The 27,002-nt window shown below is 38.2% G+C and overlaps 1 protein-coding gene across 1 annotated transcript in view; it reads left to right on the top strand.

Moving 5' to 3' along the window:
- Positions 1–27,002, top strand: part of TTC29 (tetratricopeptide repeat domain 29) — a 200,583-nt gene that overhangs the window by 6,201 nt on the left and 167,380 nt on the right. The window contains exons 2-6 of the mRNA XM_027866816.1: positions 2,700–2,797; positions 4,146–4,229; positions 11,451–11,581; positions 20,127–20,198; positions 21,428–21,508. Coding sequence (XP_027722617.1) covers positions 2,706–2,797; positions 4,146–4,229; positions 11,451–11,581; positions 20,127–20,198; positions 21,428–21,508 — 460 coding nt within the window. The 5' untranslated portion in view covers positions 2,700–2,705. The remainder of the gene's footprint in view (positions 1–2,699; positions 2,798–4,145; positions 4,230–11,450; positions 11,582–20,126; positions 20,199–21,427; positions 21,509–27,002) is intronic.

The raw sequence follows: 27,002 nt of genomic DNA, 5'->3' as shown, positions 1-27,002 counted from the left end.
TGATAATGATGAAGATGATGATGATGATGGTGGTGGTGGTGGTGGTGGTGGTGGTGGTGGTGATAATGATGATGATGATAATGATGAAGATGATTATGATGATGGTGGTGTTGGTGATAATGATGATGATAGCTAACATTTATATAGTGCTATGTGCCAGGCACTGTGCTCAGTAAGTTCTTTGCAAGTACTATCTCATTTGATCCTCACAACAACCTTGGGAGGCAGGGACTGTTATTATCCCCATTTTACAGATGAGGAAACTGAGGCAGAGATTAAGTGACTTACTTAGGGTCACATAGCTGGTAAGTATCTGAGGCTGGACTTGAATTTAGGTTTTCCTGATTCCACACCCAGCGCTCTGATCCACTACACCACATAGCTTCCCCAACTGCCCTTTCTCAGTCTTCATCCCCAGAGACCTTTCTCTAGTATCAGGCACTTTGACCACTCCATAATTGAAATGTACCCCCTTCTCACCACCTTTTAAAATCCCTACTTTCCTTCAAACCTCAGCTCAACCACCATGAAACATTTTCTGAACCTGTTAACTATTAATGCTTTCCCCCCCTAAAATAAGTAATCTATTTTGTGTGTATTTTACATACATGTTATCTCCCCTATACATGTTATCTCCCCCTATAGAAAGTGAGCTTGTTGAGGACAGAGATAGTTTTACTTTTATCTGAGTCCCCAGAACCCAGAACAGTGGGTGGTACATAATTGGTTCTTAATAAATACTTTCCAGTTTATTGTTGATTAGAGCATTTGATACTTTCTCTTCAGGTACCAATGCTCTTAGCACAATGCCTGACCCATAGGAGGCATTACACAATTCTTATTCCCTTCCCCTACTCCACTCACCTTATAGTTAGCACTGTAGTTATAGAAGCAGTCAGCATGGTGGCTGAGCTCCCACGGCCAGTCGGTAGAGTGTTGGATGAAAGCAGAGAGGCCCCTTTAGATGTGCCACTGACAAACCAGTTTGCAGGGATGACATTGCCATGGGGTCTTTAAGGAAAATGAAGAGTTGGGCAAGGCTGGCCAAATTTGGTCCCCTTAAGTTTGGATTGTTTACAGAGTATGTATGGCCTCGATGAGATTCTGTGACTTGGGAAGGACACCATTGAATTCACAAGGAGACCTTTTCCCTAACATGGGTTTGTCTTTTTTCTCGATGCTATAACTGTCAAGAAAGCAATTGGGGAAGAGTAGAAACAGCCATACATGGACCCCCTTGATATCTTGTACTTGGCAATGCTTGGTATAACCCTCCAAGAAACAAAGGGGGGGGGGCTATACTCTGATTAAGATTGGAACTGAGGAAAAGGACTTTCAGAAACTGCTTCAGCTGTATTTCTGATCTGGCACTTTTTTCTGAAAGTATCACATCACTCTAAGGCAGAAATTCTTAGTGTGTGTGTGTGTGTGTGTGTGTGTGTGTGTGTGTGTGTGTGTAATGGAATCACTTTGGCAATCTAGTGAACCTTAGAGACTCACATCTCAGAATAATGTCTTAAAAACCCAGATTATGAAGGTAACTAATTACATTGAAATGTAATGATCAAAAATATATATTTTTTTTAATTTCATGGATCCTTGCCCTAAGGGGAGATTTTAGAGTCCACACTTAATACCTTTGTTTCTGAAGCACCATCTTCTCTGGTCTCTCCTTACACATCTAACTTCTACCTTCTCCTTTTTCTAATGTCTTAGAGTGGGGGTCGCCTTAGATTCTGCCCTTAGCCTTCTGATCTGTCTTTAGTCTCTTCTGTTCCCACAACTATCATATCTAGAATTATAGCTCCCAACACCTATGTCTATAAACCAAAAGATAACCCTGTGGAATATATATACACATTTTTTTATCTTTCTCTTCATTTATAACTTCAAAAATCACCGCCCCCCACCCTCTCCTATTTCCAGTAGCCTCCTCAGTATCTTTACCATTACAATAGCTAGTAACTGCTAGCATATTGTGTTTTGCTGTTCACAAAAAGCTTTACAATATTAACTCATTTGATCTCACATCAACCCTGGGAGGCAGGTGCAATTTTGATGCCCATTTTACAAATGAGGAAACTGAGCAAACAGACCCTTGCCTAGGACCACACAGCTAGTTATTGCCTGAAGCTGGATTGAAATTTAGGTCTTCTGACTCTAGTATACTCTCCCTTGTTCTACCTCACTGCCTCCATCTCAAACTCAACCATTCTGAAACAGTTTATTTTCCTCTGTTGTTGTTGTTCAGTCATGTCTGACTCTTCATGACCCCATTTGGGTTTTCTTGGCAAAGATACTAGAGCGGTTTGCCATTTCCTTCTCTAATTCGTTTTACAGATGAGGAAACCTAGGCAAACAGGGTGAAGGGACTTGCCCAGAATCACCCAGTTAGTAAGTGTATCTGAGGCCAGATTTGAATTCAGGAAGATGAGTGCTCTACCCACTGTTCCACCTATGTGTCCCTACTCTACTTCATCCTGCATGTGCAAATCATTCATCAAGTGGTCAAAAGCAAGACATGGAAAGAAGTAAAGAAAGTAAGCAAGCCCGAATGCTCCCTGAGCTGGATAAGTTAGTGTCTGCCTCATGAATGCTTTCAGTACCAGTTGCTATAACAGGATGTAGATCGCTGGTAAGATTTCAACCCTTTGAAACCCATCATTAAAGTAAATACTGTTTCTGTTCTTTTCTCTTAGTCCACCATGACGACTTTGCCACCTGTGCAGATAGAATACTCAAAGCTCGCCCTCTTAACAAGAAAGAGGAAGACATGTTCCCCGTCAGGCCTCACAAAGTAAATGACTCTGATTCTGGTGTTTTGGGGCTTTTTTGTTTCACTTTTTTTTTTTTAATTATTGTGATCCTTTGTCTTGCTACACTTCCAGTGGACATAGAGGAAAGGTAGTCAGGGAATAGGAATAAGAGGAAAATTCATGGAGTAAAGCTAGTCCCAAGAGGTTATGATATACCGATATTGTTCATCAATTCCATGGATTAAGTATGTCCTTGAATGTACCCTAATGTACCATTAGGTATTTAATATACCTAAAATTAGGTACCATTTGGTACCTAATGTATCAAATAGGAGTACCATTTACTCTTATACTAGGCATAGGTAAGTTAGGGGATCTTTGCTGGTACCTGTCTCAAAAGAAAGAGGCCAATGTTTGCCACTCACCGTGAATTGGATCTGAGTTAAGATCAGAAATAATGGCTCTGGTGTTGTTGATGACCAGTTACAGACTATCTGAGTAGGAACACTATCACAATGATACTCAGAGAATATTAGAAATCAAAGGAATCTTCTCAGAGTTCAGCATGAATCTCATCTGTAGCATCTCTGATCTGTGATGATCTAGGTTCTGCTTGAAGACCTTCAATGACAGAGAACTCAATACTTCCAAAGACAGCCAATTCCCTTTTTGGGTAGTGCCAATCATTTGGAAGTTTCTCCATATTATCTCAAAGTTGCCTGCTTTGTAACTTTTACTCACTGCTCTAAGTTCTGTCCTTTGGATATGTATTTTTTAACTGGAGCATATCTAAAAGAGGATGCGATGTTGTACTCCAGTTAAAAAAAATTTTAATTTTTTTAATTTAAAAATAGAAATCACAGATCTGAAGCAAACAAAAAAACCCCTGAAAATAAATATGTGAAATGACTTCCATAGATGAGAAAGTAAACTGAGTCACTACAGCTAACAATTTTTTTGCATTTAAAGTCCTCTTAGTGATTATATTATAAAATATAGCATATTATATGTAATATATTATACGTATATAATATGTAAGATATGTTAATATATTATTATAAGTTACATTATTAAAGTTTCCAAGTTTAAAACTGAAGGGAAAAAAGGTTTTATGAATATACTGTCCTTGAGTACCATATTGATTTAGATTCTGGGATCAGTAGCTTTTCTCAGTCCTGTATAATAAGGACTTGAATACAGCTATTTATTCTAAAGGTTTAACTCAATTTGCTCAATTCTTTGTGCAACACTGCTCCTCTTCAGCAGACTTATCGATGAGTGGTTCTCCTCCAGTATTTCTCCTCCTCTAGTTTCCATCTGTATGTCTTGTCATCTTTCTTCTTGGCACTTCAGTTCTCTTTTAATTTTTTTCCTCTCATTTAAATTTAGGGCCCAATTGTTGAAAATTAAAGGTGAGACTGATAAGTATCTGGAATTGAAATGGAAAGGGTTGACAAAAGAAGAAGCGGCTGGGTAAGCGTACCCTTCTCATATAAAGTTTGTTTCTTTTGTCTTGATTCTCTGTTGAAATTTCCAGTTCCCCTGTTCAGTATACCTTTTTCATTGGAACATGGCATTTAAAAATTAAAAGTCCATTAAATAATGATGAATCATTTCTACTGATCTTACATATATCAAAGTCCTTTAATTTCATGGCTTTCATAATTCTCGTATTTACCAAGGTATTATGATATCACATTTGCTATATTTTAGTTAAGTTTTTGTCATTAATTGCCTCTTAACCTTCTTTTTAAGGTGTTTTTACCATCACGAAAAAAAAAAGCTTGCATTAGGAGAGCTTATTAGTTCCACATTTTTTTCCTGGTACTTTTATCTTAGCCTCTATTAATATACCTCTTTATTTCCAAATACCGACTTAAAAGACTAAGAGGATTGGAGAATATACAATGATATAGCTGACATTTATGTAATTTTTAAAGGTTTACAAAGCCTTTATGAACATTATCTCATTTGGTCCTCACAACAGTGCTATAATATAGCTACCAGAGGTAACATTATCCCCATTTATCAGATGAAGAAACTAATGAATCTACATGGTGTAGATTTTAGTATGTTTAGATTTCTAAACTGTGAAAATATATGTTTAATTTTTTGGGATGCCTGATCTGTGAATTTGATTAATTTTTCTTAAATCCTTGTTAAACTGGGAGAAACTGACAAAGACCTAGAATAGCATTTAAATAAGCATCGTTGTTTTTTACCTGTAGAGTAAATGGTTTTGTTGGAGTCTGTTATGATATTGTTAAGTGTTAGCTCTTAAATGAAGTCTTTTTTTAGAATCCCAGAATCAGAGAACGGAATTGGAAGGAACTCTTTCCTCAGAAACTGAGACCTCGAGAAAAAACATGACTGTCTTTCATGTGACTCATTGATAAAAGAGTTTAATTTAATTTTGATAGAATCTGTGAAGTTCTTAAAAATCACATTGAAATTGCATAATTGAAATAAGGAAATGAACCATTAGTAAAGTAGGAGCATTTTGATTTCAGTTAGGAGTATTTTGATACAAAGGGAGCAATGATTTAGTCATTTCATAATGTAATAAACATTTTGTACTGATTTCTGATGTTTCCCAAGCACCAAGTCTACTGATCATTAGCATATCTAGAACTTCTTTTTGTAAAAACATAATGAAGTAAAATCAGTGGGATTAAAATTTTTTGAAAGAATTTGATCCTAAATTAATTTAGGAGACTTCATTACAAGTTAACTATGCAATACTGGGTAAACTTAAAAGCTGAAATGATCCTCTAAAGCCTTGATTAAGGAATGGAGGGAAAGGAGGGGAAAAAAGGAAAGGGTGGAGGAATAGTGGCATGAAAGAGACCTTTGATAACAACGTAAAAAGAAGGGGAGAGTATGAACCTGAACTAGTGGCCACTTGCTTTCCTGATTCATTTGAGCTTCACGCAATACAAATGTGTGGTTTTAAATAAATTTGCATAAATAATAAATTTGCGTGCATAAAATATGTAGCAGTTCTTTGCCAGCACATATACCTGTGTGTGCTGGCTGAAAATAAATACTGAATATTTAAGTGCGTCAATATGTATGCAACATATGGGAGGATTACAAATACAGGTCCTTCTTACATGATTTTAAAAAATTTTCCTGATTGATAAAATTTTAAATTAACTTTTATAAAGTAACTATGTAATTCAGTGTTTCAGTGTGTCTTATGCTGTGTCCTAATGGGGATTTGGGATAAATTCAATTCTCATTCTAACTTCATGTCCTTGCCACTAATAAGTGGTAGAGAAAATTCATGTTTAATACATTATGATGCTGTAGCTATTTTTAAAGGCAAATGTTATGTGTATGTGGTGCTGGAGCTCTGGTTTAAAGATAAAGAAAGCAAAATATCTTTAAACAATTTATTTTGGATTTACCCAGTGCTTTAGATTACTTCGCAATGTGTGCAATGAACAGCTGCACAAACCTTAGCAGAATGGGGTTTGCTGTCATGTATACATGTCCACCATTAGCCCCCCCCCCCCACAAGGGGGTAGGGTGGGTATCTGCTGATCCTGATGCCTTTGACATTAGGGCAAAAGCTTCACTGTGGTTTATTTCCATTGGGACTGAAAGATTGAATTCATGTAGGAAAATAGAGAACTGATTCCAGAGTCAGAAAGATCTGGGTTCAAGTTATGTCTCTACTATCTTCTGGCTGTGTGACCCTGGTGGGGCAAGGCACTTCTCAGCACTCACAGGCAATTTTCAAAGATAATCAGTTATAGAGCAGGTCCCATTCTGCATATCTAGAAGTTTTCTCACTGGAAGTTTCTTATCCCAATGAAAAGATGGGTGTAAACTTTTATTGCAACTACCACCACCACAAAAAAATATATATATAGTTTCAAATACAGGATAATCAATCAACCAAGTACTTAAGGAAAAAATTATTTTAGAGAAAGGGAGACAGAGACTGAGACCCAGGAATGTTGAATTATCTTTCTCTTCATTTTTGTTCATTTCTTTCATGTGGTAGCTAATAGAAGAAGGGAGAGAATAGGAAATAAAAGACTTTTAATTAAAATAAAAAGCAGGAGGAGCTTTGTTTATGGAAATCTGAAGAATTGGAGGATTGACAATAAATCATTAGAGCAAGGTTTCAACAAAAAGTTAAGAGGCAAATGGAAAAAAAATAAGATGCTCCCATTATAGAAAATTGAGTCAGAAGATGGGAGTTGGAGGAAGGGAAGGAAATAAGCATTTATATGTTATTAGCTACTACATGCCAAGCACTGCGATTAGTGTTTTAAATTTTTTTTTCATTTGATCCTCACAACAACCCTGGGAGATAGGTGTTATAGATTTTATAGTAAGGAACCTGAAGCAAACATAAGTAAAGTGACTTGTCCAGGGTCACACAGCCAGCAAGTGATTGAGGTAGCACTTGAACTCAGGTCTTTGTGACTCCAGGCCCAGTGCTGTATCCACTGTGCCATGTAGTTGCCTCTAAAGCGCCAAAAAGTAGGAATTTCTGTGAAGATCCTGGTATAGCAAATAGAAAGTTGGCCTCAGAATCAGGAAGACCTAGGTTCAAATCCTGCTGATGATATATACTCCTTGCCAGTCATTTAACCTCTTACTGGTTTTGAAGAGAAGATGCAAACCTGCTTTGGCAATGGGAGCTCCATTATCCTGGAGTCTCCATACCAATGGGATCACAGGTCCAGACTATGTCATTTATTTGATGTTCATCAGATATGTCCACTATATACAGAATTGTGGTTCATAGGGAGGCTGAGTAGTATGGTGGACAGCAAGATGGCACCATAGTGCATAGAGTACTGGACTGGAAACCAGGAAGACTCATCTTCCCAAGTTCAAATCTGGCCTCAGACACTTACTAGCTGTGTGACCCTGGGGCAAGTTACTTTACCTTGTTTGCCTCAGTTTCCTCATGAGTCAAATGAGCTGGAGAGGTAAATAGCAAGCCACTCCAGTATCTTTGCCAAAAAAAACCAAAAACAAACCCAAATGGGGTCACGAAGAGTTGAACACAACTTAAAAAATGAACAACAAAACAAAGAGTAGTACAATGGAAAGATGACTGACTCTGGAGTCAGACTTGGATTCATATCCTGCCTCAGATGCTGTGTGACCTTGGGCAAGGTGTTTAGTCTCCCTTAGCCTCTGTTTCCTCATCTCTAAAATGGGGGTGTAGGGGTCAGCTAGATGGCGCAGTGGATAGAGCACCAGCCCTGAAGCCAGGAGGACCTGAGTTCAAATCTGGTCTCAGACCAAGCACTTGACACTTACTAGCTGTGTGACCCTGGGCAAGTCACTTAACCCCAATTGCCTAAAAATAAATAGATAAAATAAAATGGAGGTGTATATGAATTAGCTAGGCTCTGAAATCCTTTCCAGCTCTAAATTCATGACCCTATTATGTTTTATAAGGGATATAAAGATCAGTAAGACATGTATGTGCCTCTCCTCAAGTATCAAATGCTAGTTGTAGAAAAATTAATTTTTAAAAATCCTTATTGAGGAAAGATACTAAAATGTGGGCATGCATCCTAGGAGTTTAGCTCCTAAATAGTTTTGTTCTTATAGCATCATCTGTTCAGGACTTGAAGGATATGGGATTCCATCAGTGTGAATGCCCCCTGCACTAGGGCAGAGCACACCTTCTTTAACTAATGAGATTTCTTGGCAAACTGCCGGGGTCCAAGAATTCATGATCAGCCTGAGGCTAACCTGTCTTTGAACTTAGCTGGGTGAGTCCTTTGCTGACCAAGATTCAGTCCTTCCCTTGGCAGCCTTGACTTGGCCATGCTCCAAGTCTTTCTAGCTTGGGTAAGATCTACCAGAGCATAGGCTCAGGCTGACACAACCTCGGGGAGCTCTGACTAAACTCTACCCCATGAGAAAGCATGAGAGTGTGACTTAAGGAAATGATCTTCAAATATGGTAGTGATTAAATTTTTTTTTAACTTCAGCTGATTAGCTAGGTGGTACAGTGGATAAAGGGCCTGGAGTCAGGAAGACTTGAGTTCAAATCTGGCTTCAGATACTTACTAGCTGTGTCACCCTGGGCAGGTCACTTAAACCTGTTTGCCTCGGTTTCCTCATCTGTAAAATGAGCTGGAGAACACTATGTATCCTTTCCCATTATGAAGTGATTGACCATGCAGTGGATAGAGCACTGGGCCTAGAGTGAAGAAAACTTGAGTTCAAATCAAGCCTCAGACACTTACTAGCTATGAGACACTGGGCAAGTCATATAACCTGTCTCCATCAGTTTCCTCAACTGTAAAATGGGGATATTAATAGCACCTACCTTCCAGAGTGATCATGAGGATTAAGTGAGGCAGTAAGTGCTTAGCACACTGCCTGGCACATAGTAGATACTTAATAAATGCTTATCCCCTCCCAAAAAAAAAAATAAAATGAGCTGGAGAAGGAAATGGCAAATCACTCCAGTCCCTTTGCTAAGAAAACCCCAAATGGGGTCATGAAGAGTCAGACACAAATGACTGAACAACAACAACATTTTTAGAAAGAGTAGGAATTCATGCTTTAAAAGTCAGGGCTATGAAGGAAAGAGTTTGTTCTGATTCTTATCATTTTTAGGAAATGTTAAGGGTTATTATGACATATTAACACTATCTGGTGACAGTATACCTGGAGTACTGGAATGACGAGGGGAAATGGTAAAGAAGTTAGTACTAAAAGTGGAAAAATAAAAGCAACACGGTGACAGTTTTCTGCCTCGCTGCCTCTGTCCAATGCCTGTTCTCCTCTATAGAACCGTTCAGTTATAAAAGCCACCAGAGATCACGGATCCAGACTATATTATCTATTCAGCGTTCATCAGATACATCCAATATGTGCAGAATGAAGGATCCCTCAAACAAGATGCGGGCATGTGCCCACATTATGCTTCATCCTGCTATAGAGCAGTGGCATTTCAGGCCGTTATATTCAATTCTGTTTAATTGTCTTTTTTTTTTCAGAATTTACAGTACTATAGCAACATAAAAACCATAAATATTGACATTTTGTGACTTTTTCAGTAATGTTAAAACTTCATAGAATTTTCGAGTATGAGAGCATGAATCTTGTCTACAGAGTTCTGAGGAAATGTTGCCCGGCAGACAACTCACTCCCTCATGAGTTACCCAATTCCATTTTGGCTCAGCTCTCACCTACCTTAGGTTTAACTGAAGTCTGCTCCCTGTGACTTCCATTTCTGCTTTGTATGACCAGACATTATTTTCTCCCATAAATATATGGTTTTAAAAACATCCATTCTTACATAGATTTTTGCTACATGAGCTAAATATTTTTCCTTCTAAAGAATTCATATTTTGCTTTCTGATGATAACTACTGAGAAAGAGGCAATATACTAACATACCAAAAAAAAAAAAACCCAAACAAAACCCCAAAGCTCTTTAAAAGCATATGTGTCAGCCTTCCTCCTCTCATTAGAAAGGTAGGTACTAGAGATGTAGAATTTTATAAAAACTGTCAGACACGGTTACTCTTTTGGTTGACTTTGCTGAGACAATTAGATTTTCTGTTGTTGTAAGGAAGAAAATAAACTGGGGGACGGCTAAGGAGAAGAGCCACGTAAAAACTAAATGAAAGAATAAAATGATTAGAAAATAAATACATAAATTAAAGATACAAAACAAGTACACAAAATATTTAAAACAAATCTATGAATTTAAAAATTAATTTATATATGAATGAATATAAATTTTGCTGTTCAGTTGTTTTTCAGTTGTGTCTGACTCTTCATGACTCCATGTGGGAGTTTCTTGGCAAAGATACTGGAGTGGTTTGCCATTTCCTTCTTCAGCTCATTTTACAGATGAGGAAACTGAGGCAAACAGAGTTCAGTGACTTGTCCAGGGTCATGTAGCTACTAAGGCTGGATTTAACTCAGGTCTTTGTGACTCTAAGCCCAGAACTTTATCCACCATGCCACCTAGCTGCCACCCTTAGAGCCCTATTAATGTGGTTTCCCTCTCCCAGGACTCCCTCCCCTCTCCATCTCTGTGCTGACTCAGGCCAGGCTCTCTACAGGAAGTGCCACCCTCTCTCATTCTCTCAGTCAAACTGTCATAACCCGACCCAACCCAACTCAACCCAACTCAACAAGTATATTTGTCCCAATTCCTAGGCTATTTCAGGCTAAACATTACGTTCAGTAATAAGGGGGAAAATACAGTATTTGCTTAAATTTTAAAAAATCAGCCACACATACAACCTGACAAATGAGATATATTTGTATATAATCTTTTCATTTAATTAACATGTGTAGACCTTTTCAGACATTTGAACTATGAGTTAATTGTTTTAAATTATAAAAGGTTTTGTAAATTGCTTAAAACTCATTTGATAAACATTCAAAATAAGTCATATTTTTAGGATAAATCGATAACTGGTTCATACATCTGAAAAAGGAGTGTCTGTATGTAAGAAATTAGGTTTAAAATATGACCCTTGATTTGGCCCATTTTACAAATCTTCTTTAGATGATTTAGGGTTTCTAAGCAAGAACAGACATCACCCCCCCACTGATGTTGACCTTCGTTTATTCTTTCCCTAGGATTTGACCTTATTCTATTTCCCAAAAGGATTGAAAAACACTCGTCTTTAAAAGCCTAGAGTAGCGATAGTCTCCAAGCCCGCCCCACCCCCAAGTTTCACAGCCCCGCTGTCTTTTCTGTGTTGGAAACTGGAGATACAGTGAGAACCTGGGTCACCTTGAGCCTACTCAGCGTGGCAGGGGCTGCTGGTGTTCCTCAAGGTGCTCTCGCCTTCCAGGCCACTCTTGAGCCCCGTTCGCTCTTTGGCCTGTGTCCTGCTTTGAGTCTTCTGGACACACATGATTACGTAGATCCTATCTCTACTTTAGGACCATCTCTTGTACCCCTTTGCAGACACATAAAATGTTGATTTGTGTGTTACTTAAGAGATTTCTTGCATATGAAAATGAAAAAGATGTTACTTTCTATAATTAGGAGTAGAGAAATTTTCCTAACTTTTTTTTTAAAAACACATTTAACTTAAAAAAATTTACTTGTGCAGCTAGGTGGCACAGTGGACAGAGCACTAGGCTTGGAGTCAGGAAGACTCCACTTTCTGAGTTTAAATCCAGTTTCAGACACTTAATGGCTGTGTGACCCTGGGCAAGTCATTTAACCCTGTTTGCCTCAGTTTCCTCATCTGTAAAAATGGGGATAATAATAATAATATTATCTCCCTCCCAAGATTATTGTGAGGATTAAATGAGATAATATTGATATTAGGCTGTTCCAGCCTTTCCCTCTAAGGCTAACTTCTATTTACTCTATGATAGTATCTTCTTGTTATTTTTCACTCATATTCAACTCTTTTTACCCTATTTGGGGTTCTCTTGGCAGAGATACTGGAGTGGTTTGCCATTTCCTTCTCCACCTCCTTTTACAGTTGAGGAAACTGAGGCAAACAGTGTTAAGTGACTTACCCAAGGTCACACAGCTAGTAAGTGTCTCAGTCTGGATTTGAACTCAGGTCTTCCTGACTCCAGGCTCAGCACTCTATCCACTGCACCATCTAGCTGCCCCATATGTATCTTTATTATACCTATTTAAACATACAAGCTCACTCCTCCATTGATACATAAGAGCTTCTTAATGGCAGGAGACCTAATTTTACTTTGTGTCCCCAGAGCTTTGCACCATGCCTGGCCCATGGTAAGCACTTAATACTTGTTAATTGACTGAAAAAATAAGCGTGATCACCTGGCTTGGAAAAGCCCAGTCAGATCAATTTTAAACTCTCTCTACTTTGTGTTGATTTGCAAAGGCGATATTGAGACAATGGGGTGAAGTGGGTGGAATCTGGCACTGAGGACCTGAGTTCCATTCTTGTTCTAGCCACTTGTGAGCTGTAGGAACACAGAAAAGCTTTTTAATACCTCAGAGCCTCAGTTTCTTCATCTGTAAAATAGGTATAATAATATTTACATTACTTCTTTCATAGGGATGTTGTGAAAATTAACTAATATGCAAAGCACTTTATAAACCTGGAAGCATTGTATAAATATCAGGCAATATTATCATATGAAAGTTGGGCTGTGAGATAGCCTGACTCCTTGAAGGATTGCATTGATGTGGGTAGTCCCTCCAAAGGAGTGCATCACCACCCAGTCATGTCCTCGTCTTTGAGGAAGGCCTACTTCGACATCTCTTGATATTGCTTGATGACCTGCTGAGCATATGGCCTGTCGATCAGTTATCCTTTGCTCTCACTACTCAATTAGTTCATTTTCTTTTCAGGAAGGCACTCTTTTTTGGACAGATGGATGAGACAATGGATAGAGTTCTGGGCCTGGAGTTAGGAAGACCTGAGTTCAAATCCAGCCTCAGACACTTTAGCTGTGTGACCCTGGGCAAGTCACTTAACTCTGCCTCAGTTTCCTCATCTTTAAAATGAGCTGGAGAAGGAAATGGCAAAACACTCCAGTATCCTTGCCAAGAGAACCCCAAATGGGATCACAAAAAGTCAGGCACGACTGAAAAATGACTAAACAATAAACAAATTGTCCAAGACACAACCAACAAATAAACAAAACAAACAGACAAACAAAAAATCTCTCCTTTGCTCTACTTCTTGGGTGAAACCTTTTGTGGTAATACATTTCAGACTATTCATGCTTAATCTGTGCCTATCTATTGTTGTTTTAGATTGCTAACCATCGGAGAGCAAGGTCTTGGTATATGTGTTGTATCGCCAGAACCTAGCATAGCATTTTCCACCTCCCCATTAGATTGCTAACCATCGGAGAGCAAGGTCTTGGTATATGTGTTGTATCGCCAGAACCTAGCATAGCATTTTCCACAAAATAAACACTTGATTTTTTTTAAAGAACTTAAAATAAATACCTGATAAATTGAATTGAATAAATATTTTCTAAGCGAATTAATCTTATATCATTCAAAATACATGATAGTATGTAACATTAAATCCTAACCCCTATAATACCTAACCAAATATTCTTAGTTTTTAAGGCTATTATCTAGTGATACTTCAATAGATTTATAAAAGTTCTTTTTGGTCGAAAGTTTTAAAGTATAAAGAGACATTGTTTATGTATAGCAAGTTTCTAAGCCCAGCAGTTCTTTTTTTTTGAACATTATTTTGTATTTTTATTTATTTTATTTTGTTAAATATTTCCCAATTACATTTTAATCTAGTTCTGGCCTGCAAGGAAGTTTAACACCTCTGCTTTACATTATTGTCAACATGTACATAAAAAGCTCAAATTATGATTGACTTACTGGTTACATTATCAATTAGTGATACTATAAATCTTTTATCATTTCCTTGTAACTGGTATTCCTCGAAGTGGGTGCTTATGCACTGATTATAAGAATCAACCACTTTTACCTGCCTTTACCCCTAGGCCAACTTCCTGACAGATTTTTTTTTTAAAAATATATTTATTTATTTTTAGTTTTCAACATTCACCTTTATAAGATTTTAAGTTTTAAATTTTCTCCCCCCCTCCTTCCCTTCCCCTCTCCCCAAGAAGGCATGCAATCTGATATAATCCATACATTTACAATCATATTAAACATATTCCCACATTAGTAAGACCAGAATTTCTTTTTTAAAAAATTTTTATTAATTTATTTTGATTTATCAATAATCACTTCCATAAGCTTTTGAGTTTAAAATTTTTCTCCCCCTCCTTCCCCAAGATGGCATGCAATCTGATATAGGCTATATGTATACATTCCTATTGAACATATTTTCACTTTAGTGATGTTGTAAGGAAGAATTAGAACCAATAGGAGGAACCACCAGAAAGAGGAAACAAAACAAAACAGAAGAAAAAAATAGCAAATAGTATGCTTCCATCTGCATTCAAACTCGATAGTTCTTTCTTTGGATGTGGATAGCATTTTCCATTGTGAGACCTTTGGAGATGTCTTAGATCCTTGCATTGCTGAGAAGAACTAAGTCTATCAACATTACTCATCACACAACATGGCTGTTACTGTGTACAATGAAGACCAACATTTCTAATAGAATGTAAGTTCTTTTTCTCTCTGTATCTCTAGTGCCTAGCACAGTGCCTGTTACCTGTTGGGTGCTTTATAAATGTTTTTTGAATGAGTAAATGCATTTTAGGAAATCATAATTTTTTGATTAGGGTTTCCCTTCCTTCCCTAATCTCTAGTCCAGGGGTGGGGAACATGAATCCAGACTTCACAGAGCACTTGGATTCGGTCAAAGGACAACACCTGAGGACCTAGAGGGCCACGTGTGGCCTTGAGGCTGCGGATTCCCCATCCAGCTCTAGTCATTCATAATCTAATAACTTCTTGTGTAATAAAAATATGTAGTGATACCTCATTTATGCTGCGATCAGACACAGATGAAGCTCAGCCATCCAGAATGTAGACACAAAGGCTGTTGTAAGAGGGAGAGGCCCTGTGGAGAGCGTCATTTTCAAGCCTTTGTACAAGAATTGACTTAGAATTCAGAGTGAAAGTGAATTTTCTCATGTACACTTGTTTTTGTTTTTGTTTTTCCCCAGGCAGCCCCCAATTCTTCCTATATTTCTACTGGTAGCAGATTGAAACATGAAGGGAAGAGAAGAAACTGGTTAGAAACCAGTATGTTGAGGCTGGGAGGGAAAGAATAAAAAACTCAGTTACTAATACAGTCCAGCAGTCGGGAGAACACAGGAAAAGGCTGAACTAAGCCCCATATACTTGAGAATCCCCCAACATCATTTCTGTATTACTGTAGAGAGCAAAACTTGATGAACCTTAGTCACAGGAAAAGATTAAATTAAGCACACTATGCTATTTCAGAAGATAGGAGTTTGTCATACATTTTAGGAAGATCCCTATCCAAAATGGATAATATTAAATTTTTAAAACATTTTTGGCACTCAACTTTCTGGAAAATTCAGCTATGTGGAGCAATATATTCCCTGATGGTGCCAGATAAGGGGCCTACCTCTTAGCTGTAAGGTCCTCTCCAAAATTTACTTTGTGATTATTTTGTGTATATGTTTCATATTTACTCCTCTCTATCCCGCAGTAGAACGTAAGCTCCTTGAGGGCAAGGATTTTTGCCTTCATATCCCTAGCATCTAGCACAGTGCACCCAGCACATAATAGGCCCTTAATAAAGCTTGCTTAATGGACTTTCAGAAAGAACTGAGCTATTCATCTGGGAAATTCTCCCTTCCCACTTTCTATTTCTCTCCCGGGGCTCATCAGAGTTGAAGACAGAAGCAAAGCTAGCTAACACAATGAATGACAGAGTCAGGATCCAAAAGGCTCTTGACAAGGTCTGCATCATTGTGTTAAATTTAATAAGATGAAATTCAATAGGGATAAATGTAAAGTCTTGCCCTTGGGTGCAAAAAATCAGCTTCACAAGTATAAGATGGGGAGGTATGGTTAGACTGCATTCTGATACAGACCTGAAAGTTTCAATGAACTACAAACTCAATGTAAATCAACTTGATGGCCAAAAAAGCTAATGGTATCTTGGTCTGCATTAAGAGGGATACAACTTCCAGAATTAGGGAGGCAGAAGTCCCACTGAGCTCCACCCTCCATTTAGTCAGATCAGTTGTTTTTTCAGTCGTGTCTGACTCTTTGTGACCCCATTTGGGGATACTGGAGTGGTCTGCCATTTCCTTCTCCAGCTCATTTTACAGATGAGGAAACTGAGGCAATCAGGGTTAAGTGACTTGCTGAGGGTCACACAGCTAATAAGTATTTGAGACCAGATTTGAACTTAGGAAAAGGAGTCTTCCTGACTCCAGAGCTAGCACTCTATCCACTGCATCACCTAACCACCCCTATCCTTAGACCTCTTCTAAAATATCGTGTTCAGTCATGAACACTACATTTTAAGGATATTGATCAGCTAGAAAGTATCCTGAAAGGGCAAGGAAGGATGAGGAAGGGCCTTGAGTCTTATGTCATATGAGGATTAGTTGAAGGAATTAGGCAGAACTGATTATCTTGGAGAAGCACAGACTTAGAAGGGACTCAATAGGTGTTTTCGTTTATTTGCAAGGGCTGGCACAGGAGGAGGAATTCAGCTTATTCCATTTGGTCGCCGAGGACAGAACCAGAATTTGAGATCTACGTACCCATACATTGCAGAAGCCAGTATAAGTTTAAGGGCAGGAAAAACTTCCTAACAATTAGAACTACCCAGAAGTGCAATGGGTTGGCTCTAGAGGAGGTGAGTTGCCTCTGCTTGAACGTCTTCAAGCAGAATCTGGATGACCACTTGTTAAGGATGGTATATTTGGGGGCTTTCCTTTTGTGTATGTGTCAGCCTGGATGGCCTCTGAGAGCCCTTCTGAGTCTCAAATTCTGCCATTCTTTCATTCTGTTCTTGTGACATTCTGTGACACTCCAGCCCTTCCATTTGCCCCATCACTCCTGAGGAGTCCTGGGTAATTCCTGTCACAGACACATGCCTTTTCCTGGGCTTCTTTGTGTTTCCCTTTGATGGATGGGTGCCCAGTGAAGATTCTGAACTGCTATTGAAAGCATTTAAAAAGTACGCTTTCCTTCCTGTTGTAAAATATGCTGTTTAGAGTCATCATCTCTTCTGATCATTTCAAATCAAGTTCAGTTATGGTGCTGGGATGCTGCCCTTTGGAGTCTCCACGTGTTTGTTCTCCTGAATGACAGATGAGCAAACATCAATAGGATCGTGATGCTGATCAGTGCAGACTCCGAAAGCAGTCGTTCCAATTCTCATGCCTGGGAATCAAAACAAAAACCATTTTAAGAGTTGATCCTTTGTCTTAACTTTTTTAAATCAGTTATCCCTGGTAAAATGATGAACTGTTTTTAAGAAACGATGATACTCTTTTTAAGTTTGGACAATGCCAATGATCTCTTATGTTCCTTTCATTTCAATTCATTGGATATGTATTAAGCAACTACTACTTAGGTGCTATGCTAGGCCCTGAGGGTACTTTATATTTTATATATAAAGGCCAGCTTCTTTAATGGCCTCCTGTAACTCAACTGAGGGCATATTTTGTCTTGCTTACAGGGGTCACAAGAATTGTGACTTATAACTCCATGGAAGAGCATATGGAAGGAAGGAGTATAATGTGTAATTATGATGATGATGAGAAGGAGGAGGAGGAGGAGGAGGAGGAGGATGATGATGATAATGATGATGAATTTTGGTCTGGACCTATGGTTTTATAGGTTCATGGAAATTAGGAGGTTCCTTTTGCCAATACAACTTAAAATCCTAAGAAGGTTATTTAGGGTAGATGTGACATACTGGATAGAGCCTTTGAGGACCTAAGTTTGAATCCTGTCTCAAATACTTAATAAGTATGTAACCCTAGGCAAGTCAGTTAGTGGCCCTGTGCCTCAATTTCCTCTTCTATAAAGTTGAAAGTGTTGGATTTGACTTCTAAGGTCTCTTCTAACTCGTGATTCTAGGAAAGCCCCACTTCACTGATGCTACTTTCTGCTTCAAGCCTTTTGTGATCACCCCAGTGTTCTTCATCACCCTCCAAAATTACTCTGTGCTTACTTTGTTTAGGGCAGGTAGGTGTCACAGTAGAGAGTGCTGCTTCTGAAGTCAGACTCATATTCCTGAGTTCAAATATGGCGTCAGACACTAGTAACTGTGTGACCCTGGGCAAATCATTTAATCCTGTTTGCCTCAATTTTCTCATCTATGAAATGAGCTTGACAAGGAAATGGCAAACCACTCCAGTATCTTTGCCAAGAAAACCCCAAATGGGGTCACAAAGAGTCGGACATGATTTAAATGACTGAACAACGAAAATTACTTTGTTGATATTTTCTATTTGCTTATCTGTATATTTTCTGCTTCACTCAACAGAATGTAAGCTTTCTTTAGGGCAGGGCTTGTTTTCATTTTAGACTTTGTATTCCTGATGTTTAGCGTAGTGCCTGACGCCTACTAGGTTGTTGAATTCAATTAAACCATTGCTAGAAATGGAGAAATGCAGAGAGGGACCAGATTTGGAGAGGAAAGGCAATGGGTTTGATTTTAGACATATTGACTTTGAGCTGACAGTGGGATATCTGAGTAGAAAAGCCCCAGAAGGAGAAAGTGATGCAGAGCTCGAGATACGGAGATCACTGCTGGAGATCTAGATGCGGAAAACAGCTTCATTGAAGGAACAGCTGAAGCCGTGAGGGAAGATGATATGTATCAGGGAAAAAGTAAAGAAAAGAGGAGATGCCTGGAATTTTCTCCCTAAAATGATTTTGTAATATTCTGTTTTCTCTTCAGGACTACAAAGTAAATTTTTAATTTTATAGGATGCTGAGATTGACTATATCCCATCTGTTTTCTGATTAGGAAATATAGTTCTTTAAAAAGTCCAGTTATAATCATTAAAATGTGGCGTGTTGTGATGTTTATACTATGGACACGTCATGGAATGATACGTTTTCTCATCTTAAAAAATATACGAAGTGTGAATGCACTTTTGTACTCTGAGGGCATTCTTCCTTAGTGTATTCAGTCTTTTTGTGTGTCACATATTTGTATATAGAATCATTTCTGTTCCTTTCTGGTGAGCTCTCTCTTAAATCATTCCTAATAATTAACCCTGCTCCCTAACCCACCCATTAGTTGTGGTCCAGCACAGCCAAACAGTTCTCCCTGCTCCTTGATAGACACAGATCCTGGAAAATTAAGCAGATCTCATCTCTAATTTTAAAGCTCCAGATCTGGCATTAATAAAATGTGAAGTTGAGGGCATATAGTAGACACTCCAGTAGTCCCCTTACAAGGAACATTGTTTTTCAGCATGAATACTCAGGCCATTGCTAGGAGGGTGTGCAACCCTTGGAAAAGCCCACTGTGTCCCTTCTCCTCCCCTGAAATATTTTTTCTAGAGATCAAATGAGGTTAAAATGAACTTCAAGAGAAATATTGAAATGAAAAAAAAATGGTCACAAAAAAGGGCCTCATGCTATCTCAGGAGCAGAGTGATAATTAGGTCAAGGTGACTGGGGCTTTGCTCAAGACACCCAAACTTAGATGAACACCAACAGCACATTCACTCATCCAGAAGCACGCAACAGTGGTGGGAGATATGGATTTGGAGTCAGAAAACTTGGGTCTGAATCTCGGCTCTGCCGACCGTTTTCTGTGTGACCTTTGATGGGTTCTTGAGGTCACATAGAACAAGACCTCAGTTTTCCCTTTTGCGTATGGAATGAGAGACTTGGTCTCAGTGATCTCTAAGGTCCCTCCACCTCTAACTCTATGCTGCTATCATGCAGCATAGAAAACTACTTAGTAACAATAGAAAGCTACCGAATGATGGTTTACTGGCCCTGCTCCAGGTGCTTCTCCTCGGGCCGTTCACCTGCCCTGCTTCCGGCTCCCTCTTCCAGCCTCCACTATAGAAGCCCAAAGTGGCCATGGCCCTTGTCACCTTCCCCCAACTCATTTTAGTTGATTAATCCCATGTCTCTTGCCCTGGGGGAAAATTGTTAGCTACAACTGTCATTCCATGATCTTCTATTTAGTGTTGGAGGATTAAGGGAGGGGATGAGAAAGGAGGGTAGGTGGCACTTGGGGAGCTGAAGTGGCTCAGTGGGTAAAGCACTGGGCCTAGGGTCAGGAAAACTAGAGTTCAAATCCAGCCTCAGACACTTACTAATCGTGAGACTCTAAGCAAATCACTAAACTTCTGTCTGACTCAGCTTTCCCAACTGTATAATAATAGCATTTGCCTAGTTTTGTTGTGAAGATCAAATGAGATAACATTTGTAAAATTCTTAGTACATAGAGTAGGCATATAGTAGGTGCTTAATAAATGCTTGTTTACTTCTTTATGTTTCTGTATAACTTTGGTGGGGGTGGAGGGTCTTCTTTAGCTTTAGCTGTTACTCACCACCTCCTTTAGTCAGTGTCACAATGCAAGAATCCCCAAAGCTCAGTGCCAGGTGATCACAATAGGGATGGTTTGGGTCAACGCAGGGTGACTTTATGCTTTGTACAAACTGTTCACATAAATTTTTTTTGATAAATTGTTTAAGTGTGTTGAAAACTTGCAAATTGCTTACGCTGAATACATGCATAAATAATCTATGTACACATGCCCTGCCTTTTTGTGACCCCCCCACCCCCACCCTGCAACAAGGCCCTTTCCAGTTGTTCAGCCATTTTTCAATCATATCTGACTCTTCATAACCCCATTTGGGGGTTTTCTTGGCAAGGATACTAGAGTGGTTTACCATTTCCCTCATTCATTTTACAGATGAGGAAACTGGGGCAGACAGGGTTAAGTGAGTTGTCCAGGGTCACACAGCTACTAAGTGTCTGAGGCTGGATTTGAACTCAGGTCTTTCTGACTCCAGGCCAGCGGTCTATCTATTGTGCCACCTGGCTACCCATGCAACTGCTTTTAGTCTTCCTTGGGATGAGGGAAGATCTGATGGGCCTGTACCTCCCTAGACACAGCTTTCTGGTCATCTAAAGGCTTGAAAAGTCCCATCCATATGTAGTCAGGACCCCTGCAATTTGATGGACTTCTGAAGTCATTCACTCTACCTGAAGACTAGACAGGTTTTCATAAGGAAATGAAGGGCTATGTGAGTATAGAAGCTAAGGTGTCCGTATCTGTTTAAATTGCCTCCAGTGCTGGAAGGTGGCTCTACAACCATGGATTGGAGCAATCCTGCCAGAGTGGAGCGTCAGTCCTGCCGGAGTGGTTCAGGGCGCAAGATCCTATTTTGTTTGCTTTCTTAATAGAAGCAGGATTTTTTTCTGAACGTGTTCCACTTGGTTTTGTGGCTCGTGTTCTGTCCTTTTTCTACCAGCATTATTTCCTTAGCAAGTCACTGTCATTAGCCTTTGATGCATACCAATTGATGAATCAATCAGCAAGTATTTATAAATCCCCTCCTCTGTGCCAGTTGCTGTGCTAGGAGCTGAGGGTTCAAAGACAACAAATGAAATAATCCCTACTTGCAAAGACTTTACATTCTAATGGGAGAGACAACAAGTGCACTTATCAGAATAAGGAGAATAAATACAGAGAAGTACAAAGCAGTTAAATTCGAAGTAGTTTGAAGGAGATGGTGCTGGCAGTTGGGAAATCAAGAAAGGCTTCTTGTTGGAGAGGGTTCATGAGCTATGTCTTGAAGGAAGATCAGGATTCTTAGGCAAAAGTGAGGAGGGATTGGATTCCAGCAATAGGTGATGGTCAGTGCAAAGGCATGACGTAAGAGATGGAGTGTTGTGTGTGAAGGACAGAGAAAGCCAATTTGTCTGGATCTCAGAGTGCAGAAGGAATGATGTCCAGTGAGGTCAGAGAGATAGGTTGGGGCCAGGTTGTGAAGGGCTTTTAGAAGCTAAGCAAAAGACTTTCTATTTGATCCTAGAAGCAAAAGGGAATGATCATAGTTGATTGTGAAAGGGAGACATCATCAGGTCTGTGCTTATGGAAAATAATTTTGGCAGTGGTATGGAGGATGGACTGCAGTGGGGGGAGACGAAGCAGAGACCAATTAAAACGTAGTGGCAGAGAGCATATGGGAGAGGTAACAAAAGTCTAAGAAGAAGGTCTGAATGTGGGAGATGTTGGGGAGACAGAAATGGCAAAATTTGGCAATTGCCTGGTATGAGGGGTAAGGGATCAAAAGTACTTTTGGCAGTATTATTTTTAGTAAATTTTTTTATTTTTCAAATAACAGGTATTTTTAATTAGCCTCTTCCTTCTGCACAATTCACATTGAGCATTTTTAAAAGCCCTGAAAACCAGATTCCCTCAGTACATATCTACATAGTCCTGTATTCCCACATTTGCTATGTCCAAAAGTGTATGTCTCAGGGCAGCTAGGTGGCACAGTGGATAGAGCTCCAGCCTTGAAGTCAGGAGGACCTGAGTTCAAATCTGGTCTCAGACACACAATGCACAATACATACTAGCTGTGTGACCCTGGGCAAGTCACTTAACCCCAATTGCCTAGCAAAAAGCAAAAAACAAAAACAAAAGAGTATGTCTCAAGGTACATTTTAAGTTTGTCACATCTCTATCAGGAGTTGTGTCAGATTTTATCTTCATCCTTTTGTACTGTGTGATCCAATTTCTAATGTTTTTCCAAACTGTTTTTCCTCTATAATGTTTTTATCATGGTATAAATTATTCTTCAAGTTCTGTTCATTTTGTTCATAAATGTCTATCCAGTTCCTCCATGTACAGTTCATCACTTCTTATGGCTCAATAATATTCCATTAAATTCATATGCCATAATTTGGTATCCATTCCCCAATAAGAGGACACTCCCTTAGTTTCCAATTTGGGGCTACCACAGAAGTTGCTATAAATATTTTTGTACATACAAACCCTTTTCCTTTTTTTCCTTTGGGGCTAGTAATAATAAAGCTGGATGAAAGGATATATAGAGTTTAGTAACTTTTTGGACATCGTTCTAAATTGCTTTGCATGTTTGCTGGACTAATTCATAGCTCTACCAACAGTACACTAGCATTCCTGTTTTCTCACAGACCCTCCAACATGTGTCATTTTTCTCTTTTTCATTTTTGCCAATCTGAAAGATGTGAGGTGGAACCTCAAAGGTCCTTTAATTTGAATTTTTTTCATATCATCGTTGATAGCTTGGATTTCTTCCTTTGAAAGCTGCCTGTTCATATCCTTTGACTGTTTACATATTAGATAATGACTCTTAATATTTGCAAATTTGTATCAGTTATTTATATAGACCTTTTTCAGAGGAATTTGTTGCAAAGATTTTTCCCCAGTTTCCTGTTTTCTTTCTGATTTTTACTACATTAACTTTGTGCAAAAACTGTTTATTTTATATAAGCAACATTGTCTATTTTATCTCTTATGACCCTCTCTATTCCTTGCTTAGCCATAAATTCTTCCCTGATCCATAGACCCGAAAAATAATTTCCTCCTTAATCCTCTAATTTGTTTATGACATGACCCTTAATTTCTATGTTACAGATCAATTTGGAGTTTATATTGATCTATGGTGTGAAATGTTGGTCTGAACTTAATTTCTGCCAGGCTACTGTCCAGTTTTCCCAGCAGTTTTTGTCAAATTGTGAGTCCTCCCCCAAGTAATTGAGGTTTTTTGGTTTCTCAAACCTTATGCTACTGTTTTTGCTTGCTTTGTCACATTGAGTACCTAATCTATTCCACTGATGCAGCCCTCCCCCCCCACTGCTTTTCCAAACCAGTACCAAATCATTTTTGATTAGTGCTTTGTAGTGCTGTTAGAGATTTGGCACTGATAGACACTCTTCCATTATACTTTTTTCCTTCATTGTCCTTGAGATTGTTAATCTCTTGTTCCTCCGTATCAATTTTCTTATAATTTTTTCTAGCTCTATGAAATATTCTTTGGGTAGTTTGATTGGTATGGCACTGAATAAATCAATTAATTTGGGTGGTATTGTCATTATCTATCTCTCTAATTTGTTTATTTTTGCTGGACTTACCCATGAGCAATAAATGTTTCTCTAATTATTCAGGTTTATCTTTATTTCTGCAAAAAGCGTTGTATATTATATTGATATAGTCCTTGAGTGAATCTTTAAAGATATGATCCCAAGTTTCTTATAGGCTTTATTGTTATTTTGAATGGCATTTCTCTCTCTAGCTTTTCTTGCTGAATTTTGTGGGTTATGTGTAAAAATACTGATGCGTGTGGATTTATATTATATCCTGCAACTTTATTGAAGTTATTTATTTTATTTAATTTTAGTTGACTCTCTGAGTTTCTAAAACACCTTAATGCTATTTGCAATAAGTGATAATTTTGTTGCACCTTTGTCCATGCATATTTCTCCAATTTATTTTTCTTCTCTTGTTGCAATAACCAATATTTCTAATACTGTGCTAAACAGTAATGCTAATAATAGGCATCTCTGCTTACCCCCAATCTTATAGGAAAGGCTTTTAATTTTCTCTATTACATATAATGCTTGTTCTTGGATTTAGATAAATATGATTTGCTCTATTAAGGAAATTAACATTTATTCCTGTGATTTCTAGAATTTTTAATAGAAATGACTGTTCTGTTTTGTCAAAAGCCTTTTCAGCATCTTCTGATGTAATCACATTATTTTATTTATATTATTAACATGGTTTATTATATTTATAGTCTTCCTTATGTTGAACCAACCCTGCATTCATGGTATAAACCCACTATGGTCATAGTATATAATTTTTCTGATATGCTGTTGTAGACTATTTGCTAATATTTTATTTAAATTTTGGTATCAGTGCTCATTAGAGATATTGGTTTGTAGTTTTCTTTCTCTGATTTGTCTCCCTGGTTTAGGTATCAAGACCGTATATGAAAGAGATTGGAAGGCCTTTTCTTATTATCACAAACAGCTTATGTAGAATTGGAATTTTAATGAATGTTTGATAGAATTCACTTGTGAATTCATCTGCTCCTGAAGTTTTTACTTTAAGAGCTCATCTTTGTAAACTTCTTCAGAAATTGGGTTAGTTAAATAGGCTATTCCTTCTTTTGTTAATTCTGGGTTTGTTGAAAACAAATAAAATAGTCTTTGCCTTTTTAATTATTCTTATCAAGTCTTCCAGAGTCTCTTCCCTTCTCAGGATTGCTACTAATGGTAGCTATAGCAACCGTAGGAGTCGTAGATAGAGAGCTAGACGGGGCCTTAAAAGTCATCTAATCTACCCCACGGCCCCATTTGCAGATGAGAAAACTACAGTAACCAGATCAAAGTCACAGAGTTAGAAAATGGGAGAGATGGGATTTGACCCCATTAATTTGGGTTCCTCTGTGTAATACAGTGGAAAGAACATAGGAGGCAGAAGACTTGGGTTCAAATCCAGTGCCACCACTGTCTCCATCTGTGGACCCTCAGACAAATCACTTAACCACTACATGATTTCTTTAAATTTTTTAAATTCTATGCTAGGTAACCCCTTCTCCTGCCCCCATAAACCATGCTAGGCATACTGGAAATGTGGGCTGATTATAATGCAATTAATTTTGAATTTTAATTAATTTTTAAAATATCAATTTCATAATGTTTTGTAGTTTATGTTCTTATTAAGTACATTTCACTTTTCCCAATCTGATAATCTTATGCATGTAGGTAAAAATAAAATTGCAGCCTCTCACAATCAGCAAAATAAGAAACTGTATATTTACATAGAGGTGGATTGATGTTGCCAAGCAAAGGCATCTGGATGACTAAATTTGTCACTTCTCTCCAAATGTTGTGAGCATTGTCTAGATAGAGTCTGTTTTAGGCTCTGGAGTGATCAGCCTCTCTAGCTCAAATGAATATTTGAAAAAAAAATTCAGACTAAAAAACAAAGAAAATAAGTAAAAAATTTTGTAAACAAAATGAGTTCTTCAGATTTGTTCTCTATGTGATGACATTTTTATCATTATGGTTATTATTCCGGACTTGTCACTGTGTGTAGATTAGCAATTTGTCTGTAATTTGTAGTCAGAGATTTTCCTGGCACTGAGAGATTGAGTAATTTATCCAGAGTCACACAGACAACATCTGTCCGAAGGAGGACTTGTTCCAAGGCCAGTTCCAAGGCTGACTTTCTATTTACTATTTTCTATTTACTGAGTCCTTCTGGTGATTTTTAAAGCCTTTATATTTATATTTAAAGCTTTTATATTTGCTTCTCAAAAAAAAAGTCCTTGTCTCATTTAAAAGTAGGATCCAGATATGTTTAATGTAGAAATCTAACAGTCATAGAAATGTCTTTTTCTGCTGAACCTAAATCCTTATGCTGAATGAATTTTCATATTTCTTTTTGGTTAGAATTTAATATTTACTTTTTCTTTCCGTCAGATACAGTATGGCATGTGCTTATATGTACAGTGCTGGTCATGGAGTCTAGAAAATCAGGTTTCAAATACATACTAGCTGTGAGACCATGTGAATCACTTACCCATAGAACCCCAAATAAAACTAGAAGTTATAAATAAGTTGCTTATCTTTCTAAGTGAAAGAAGTTTCTAGATCTGAAGTCATTTGTTCTGAAGAAATTGAAGGTCTAAATCCTACCCTCACTACCCACTCCTTACACTCCTAACAATTGTAGGATGGAAGAGCCAAAAGGGAGTATAGAAATCATCCAATTCATTTAGCATCCTCATTTTTACAGATGAAGAAATCGAGGCACAGAGAAGCGAGGGGACTGTCCTGTCAAATTAATTTAGGGATGAAAGTTTTAA

The sequence above is a fragment of the Vombatus ursinus genome, unplaced genomic scaffold (genome assembly GCF_900497805.2).
Source record: "Vombatus ursinus unplaced genomic scaffold, bare-nosed wombat genome assembly UNPS02014784.1, whole genome shotgun sequence".
Taxonomy (NCBI): domain Eukaryota; kingdom Metazoa; phylum Chordata; class Mammalia; order Diprotodontia; family Vombatidae; genus Vombatus; species Vombatus ursinus.
The sequence above is the reverse complement of the archived record's forward strand: the minus strand, read 5'-3'. Positions and strand labels throughout refer to the sequence as shown.